Here is a 5,997-nt window from a genome sequence, read left to right on the forward strand (position 1 = left end):
CCACTGCTTTCTGGAAGTTTCCTGGAAGTCTCTAGATGGGACTGCACATTCTCGTACTGGATACAAAATGAAATGTCTGGACATGTCAACATTAAAAACGCTAATAGTTTTAAGGAGAAAATACTCTTTTTCTTCTATGTACAAATATCTCATGAGGCTAGGACCGCTGGTGACCGGGACACCAGACGCCCTTTACATATGAAGGGAAAGGACAGGAAATCTGATAACGTGCTCACTAAAAATAAGTCACAATTGTTAACTTATGAAAATCAACTGATCTTTTGACACATTAAAGCCAACTTTAGTCTTGGCTTCAATCTCTCAAAAACAGTTTCAGGAAAATGGTTTCAGTATGCATGAGAAACAGGAATCCTGGGGATACGGACCTGTGGCTATTTGTTCAAAACAGAGCATCAGGACCCTGTGCTGTTTCAGACACTTTTAATGTCTTCCGTGCCACCGCACACTGCGCACCGCGCCATGGAAGCTCCCCGGAGCCACCAGGCAGCCCCACGCCGAGGGGGCATTAAGCCTAACGGGGTCCAGCAAGGCCCTGCCCCCAACTCTCTAGAAGAGCTCACCGGCCCCCAGAGACGAGAGGGCACGCTGTCTGCTCACACCGCTTCGGCCAGCGCACCTGCAAAGTGTCCTGACTGGGTAAGGCGTGGGGGCTCACGTTCATCTCAGAGTGACTTAAAATCTCTGCATTCAGGTGTTACAAGGAAATCCTTTAGTCCCCGGAGACGGAGACTGCACTTCAGAAGGGAGTTCCCAGGGCCCTGGCTACACTCCTGGACAGAGCATCGCCACTTGAAGGCCAGGATTAGCCGGCATGTCCTACGTCTTCAGGCCACAGCGTATTTTCTGTGACGGAGCGCGTGTCCTTCCCATCTTCCCACCGCTGACGCTCAGAAGACAGGAGAGTCGCAGAAAGGGCAAGGGCTTTGCAGTAACCGCTTAATCCAGTCAGGATCTGCAAAGGAAGACAAGTGGCACTGAGCATCAGCTCCGGAGCAGGCGGGCTGAGCCCTGGCCGGAGGGCAGCCGGAAACGTCCTCAGAGCCCCTCCTGCCAACATCCTAGACCGGGCCAGACCAGATCTGCGCTTCCCTAAGCTAAGTGTGCGATGAAATTTTCATCCCTTTATGACGGAACAGGAACAGAAGGGTAATGAGTGAATGATTCATACAGCTAAACTTACTCATTTCAAGGAAAGGACTAGATTATTCTGAGAACATATCCTTAGTACACTGTTGTTAAAACTGTTTTTTTTAGTGTTTCTCTCAGAGAGAGAGAGAGAGAGAGAGAGACAGAGTGCACAAATAAGGGAGATGCAGGGGTAGCGGGTAACACAGAATCTGAAGCAGGTTCTAGGCTCTGAGCTGTCAGCACAGGGCTTGAACTCATGAACCTCCAGATCACGACCTGAGCTGAAGTCAGACACTTAAAGTACTGAGCCACCCAGGACCCCCTAAAATATTCCTTTATAAAATTACAGTAACGGTAATTTAAAAAAATGCATTCCTTGGAAAAAAGCGCGACCACACGGCTCAGCGCCTTCTCCCTCTCTCGCGCCCCCTCGTCTGGAGGCGCCCTGCCGTGCGGCCGCCCCGGACCAGATTCTCGGCCTTCCTAAGGCTGCGTGCAGCTCAACTCAAAGCCTGCTGGCAGGCGTGTTTGTTTCTTTGATTTGGTTCAATCTTTTCCTGATTTCTGGTCTAAATAGTATACCAATTTTCAATTGCAGTGTGTTTAAAGTTCCCCCAAATTTGTTCCAAAATAATGCAGTAAGGAGGAAAGTGAATAGGGAACAGTGGATGAAAAAATAAAAAGCCACGAGCCAGGGGGTCTGGGGGCGCTCAGTCAGTTAAGTGTCCAAATCTGGATTTCGGCTCGGGCCATGATCTCACGGTCTGTGAGGTGGAGCCCCGCCACCGGGCCCTGTGCTGACAGCGTGGAGCCTGCTTGGGGTCCTCTCTCCCCGCACCTCCCTCCCTCTTTCTCAGTCTCAAAATAAGCAACCATCAAAAAGCAGTAATAAGGAAAGCACGAGCCAACAGTTCTGAGGGACGGTTACACGAGGGCTCGTCACACTCCTCGGACTTGCACGTGGCTGCATTCTCCGCAGTGACGAGCGAAAAGAACGCAAGCCGCCGGCCCGCCGGCCTCTCAGGACGCGCCAACTCAGCCAGTTAGGGCACCAACCAAGAAAAGGGGCTTAGTTTTATGGAGAATGTTTTGTTTTAGTTCATCGAGACCAGAAATTTCCCCTAAACACATATATAACTGAATACGCTTAGGTCTGGTCAGCTTATTTGGTCAGAGTGCGATGTGATGTGAATGAGCTTGGGGTCAGGAATCTGATGTTCATGTGACTATTTAAGTCACTAATTCCTTGTCTGGGTCTTGATTTTATTTCCAACTCATCATTTCAGAAATGTGGGCTCTGTCACTGGGGCCGGCAGGAGAGAGAATACGGACCAACCAGGAAAACCCCACCATGGCTACCGGAAGGAGGAGTCCAAGCACACCGAATATTCTGGCCTAGCAATGCTGTCTTCGCACACCGTATCACCGGCAGAATTTCCATCCAAATATCATCTGCACCTGCCACCTAACACAGGCTGTGCCACGTGCCACCTAACAAGCTCTGGGACTTTTCTGCACGAATAGTGGTAACGGAACAGCGGACCGCACCCCTGCTCACACGCCAACACGCAGTCTGTCCTTCCGCACGACATATTCCGATTGTCATTTTCTAATCAGTGGTGGCTTCGTGACACTACTGCAAGGAGCAGAGTGAGCCTGCGGCAGTCCTGGTGGCGACGGGCCCGGCAGGGCAGAGCCTGGCCAGCACTCACCTTCCGGGGCCGGGTGGCGGGCGATGCTGTCGTGCAGCAAACACCTTCTGTAGATGAGGCTCTGGCAGGACTGGTAGGTGAGAAAGCACCTGAGAGAAGACAGACTGGATCGTCAGACGGAACGCGCCGCCGACCGTTCCTGCGAACCCACCCACCGCCCAGGAGAGCAACGGTGCAGCCGCCCACATGCCCGCGCCGCCCCAGCTCAGTCAGGGCCGCTGCTGGGGCGGGCTGTCACTCTTGTTGGCCATTTGCGGCACTGGGAAAGAGCTTACTCCATCCATACCTGTCCATGCTTTGAGTTTTTGACATGTTAAAAAAGATGATCAGATACTACATGGAAAACTATTCTTGAATGTGATTTGGAAGATTAGATCTAAGCACTATGTTTAATATGTGACAGTACAGTGGGGAAAGCCTGAAAGGTCCAGCAGACAGAATTAATGGTGCAAAGAGAGAGACGAGATGGGAAGAAACACCCCCAGGTTCCACCCCGTCCTGTGACCACTCCCCCAGCACCCACCAGGACCAGGCTACGAGGGGCAGGAGGAGCGGGCGCCCACCAGGGAGCAGGCACTCTCCTAGGAACAGCTGTGAACACAAAATCCCCTGTCCTCACGGAGCTTTCTACTCCAGAGGAGAGGGAGACACAAAGCTATGAGCAGGCGGGGCTGCCGGGGGAACAAGAAGGCAAGGAAGAGGACGGAAGAGCGGGGAGGCAGGGGCGCCAGCGGCGGCCACGGCTCAGCTCGCACGGCCAGGAAGGCCAAGCCAAGAACAGGACACGTGAGGGAGCCACGCGGACACCGGCCGGACGAGCCTGCTGGGCAGCAAGACCGGCAGTAGGACGGGCGCCCCGTGTACCCGAGGAGCGACAAGGCCAGCGCGCCGGGCGGCAAGCAAGGTGGACAACACGGGAGACGAGGTCGGAGAGGGGACGGGGGCCAGGCTGTGTCGTCGTGGTCACTAACGGGATTTTAGCGTTCACTCATCACGAATGGGCAGCCTCTGGAGAGTCCTAGCAGAGAGAGGGGTGACCTGAGTGGACGAAGTCTTAGCAGGATCACAATCATGGCCACCCTTAATACAGACCGGAGGGCACAAGAGGAACCAGGGACACCTGCGGGGAGAGAACTATGTCACCCGGGCAGGGAGGATGGGGTCTTCGCCAGGACCGGGGAGGCAGAGACAGTGAGGACAGGCTGGATGCCAATTTGAAATGCCTATTAAACTTCCAGACACTGAACAGGTGGTCAGACATAAAGGTCTGGATTTAGGGGGAGAGAGTAGAGTCAGGCTCCATTTAAGTCCCCAGTGTGCAGGTGGTTGAGTGACCACCAAGAAGTGCTGACTAAAGAGAACAGGTCCAAGATGGACACCCAGGGGATGAAGCAGAACCAGCAAAGACTACTTAGAATGAAGAGTCAGCGGTGGGGAGAAACCAGTGAGACGCTGTCCGGGGAGCCAGCAAGAGGGGGAGTGATGCCCGGTGTCAAACCCAGCTCACAGGTCTGTGAGACCTGAGCACGCCAAGACGCCCTCTTCCAGAGAGACTGAGCACAGCGAGAAAAGGAAGACTTCCACCTTCTAGTATAAAGTCAGACCGAGAAAGCGCACGAGTTCTTTTAGGTTCCACTAACTTTAACGGACGCTACTTGTGTGATACTTTAGTAGTTCAATGCTCCTTCAAGGGAAAGCCGTATCGCCAAAGCAAAGAAACTCCTCTGTGTGTGAGGTGGTACAAACATGGTCTTTAAAGAGTGTCTTGCCTTACACTGATGAAAAAAGTCTACGCCTGGTGTTTCAGCAGTGGCTTTTCTCCACCCCAGAGGCCTGGGCAACATGGTTTAGACACACATTTTACACACTTTACGGCGCTGGCGTGAAACGGCTTACCGGAGCCAGATGTGGCCGTTGGAGCAGACTGCCTGCTTGCGGTCCGTGAACGGCAAGACCTCCTTGCACAAACTGCAGTGCTCGGGGAAGGTCTGTTTGTTCATCTTCTTCGAGATGTGGCCAATCAGCACCTAGGAAGACAGAGCAGTCGATGCTGAGTGGTGCGAGTGCAAGACTCTCAGAGGAAACGCCTCCCGACGCCGCGGAGGAATGGAGACGCTCTGTGGCGTGCCGCGACGGGAGGGAGCGCTTCCACGCAGGCTGCTCACACTGTCGGAACGTGACAAAGCCGGACCTTCTCGTGCTGACTGGCCGAGGAAGTTCGCTCAGGACCCCGCGACAACAGGGTGAACGCTAGCCACAAAGAAAAAAATGTTCTGAAAGCCAACGGCTTACCACCACCTGCCTTGTTTTCGCAGCTTCTGAAACCAGGAATTTCAGACTTCTGTTAGGAGACAAAGTATTTAGCTCTCCTTTACAGTGATTTAAGAAGGAAAAGCATAGTCTCTGTGGGCGGAGTAGTACGTGAAACGCTAACTTCGTAGGACTGTATAAATGTTGGTTCTTTAAGAGAGGCTTACAAAGCAATAAGGTAATCAGGAGTCAAAAAATAACTTCCTTTCTGACAGCCCCAAGACCCCGGGCCGGTCCGGTCTAGCAGTCTGCCGTCTGCGATCCCGAGCCCCGCTGCAGAGGTGGGGGGCCCCGCCGTGAGGGGGGTCCACAGGGCAGGCTCTAGACCCGGTCTGTGTTTCAGCGTTTCTCTGCTTCATTGGATTCTACCACTTTAAAAATGAAAGTCTAACAAAAGTTATCTACTTCACTCCTTGGTTGAAAAAACCTTCACTGGCTACGTCTCTTGGAGGCACGGGGTACAGCGAGGCTGTGCCTCTGAGCCCTTAGGAACTACCGTATGACTAGGAGATAAGGTCCTTCAAGATTTTTAATCCATTTACAGGAAGTTCTGGTGAAGAACTCGCTTGCTAACATCAGTTCACTGAAGCTCTGAACAGGTTCTGAACAGCTCAGAAGGGTGTCTGACCTACGCTTATGTAATTTACAAATTTAAAACCCCATTACCTTTTGGCTTTTTGGTTTTTCAGCCTTAAGAATTTTAATTAATAGTGCTTACAACAGGGACGTCCACCCCTCCTTTCTTTTCCAGACAGGCCAGACAGCCTGATAGCGGCACGGACAGAATCCGCTCGACTTCTGGAAGAGACGCACTCCGGGTCTCCAC

At 52.7% G+C, this 5,997-nt stretch overlaps 1 protein-coding gene across 1 annotated transcript in view; it reads right to left on the bottom strand.

The window, feature by feature from the left end:
• Window positions 1-424: 424 nt before the first annotated feature.
• GTF3C4 (general transcription factor IIIC subunit 4) overlaps window positions 425-5,997 on the bottom strand; it is a 16,313-nt gene continuing 10,740 nt past the window's right edge. Inside the window, exons 3-5 of the mRNA XM_029919423.1 lie at window positions 4,758-4,888; window positions 2,862-2,950; window positions 425-973 (exon numbers count right to left, since the gene is read on the bottom strand). Of these exons, the coding sequence (XP_029775283.1) occupies window positions 909-973; window positions 2,862-2,950; window positions 4,758-4,888 (285 nt within the window). The 3' untranslated portion in view covers window positions 425-908. The remainder of the gene's footprint in view (window positions 974-2,861; window positions 2,951-4,757; window positions 4,889-5,997) is intronic.

The sequence above is a fragment of the Suricata suricatta genome, chromosome 13, assembly GCF_006229205.1.
Source record: "Suricata suricatta isolate VVHF042 chromosome 13, meerkat_22Aug2017_6uvM2_HiC, whole genome shotgun sequence".
Taxonomy (NCBI): domain Eukaryota; kingdom Metazoa; phylum Chordata; class Mammalia; order Carnivora; family Herpestidae; genus Suricata; species Suricata suricatta.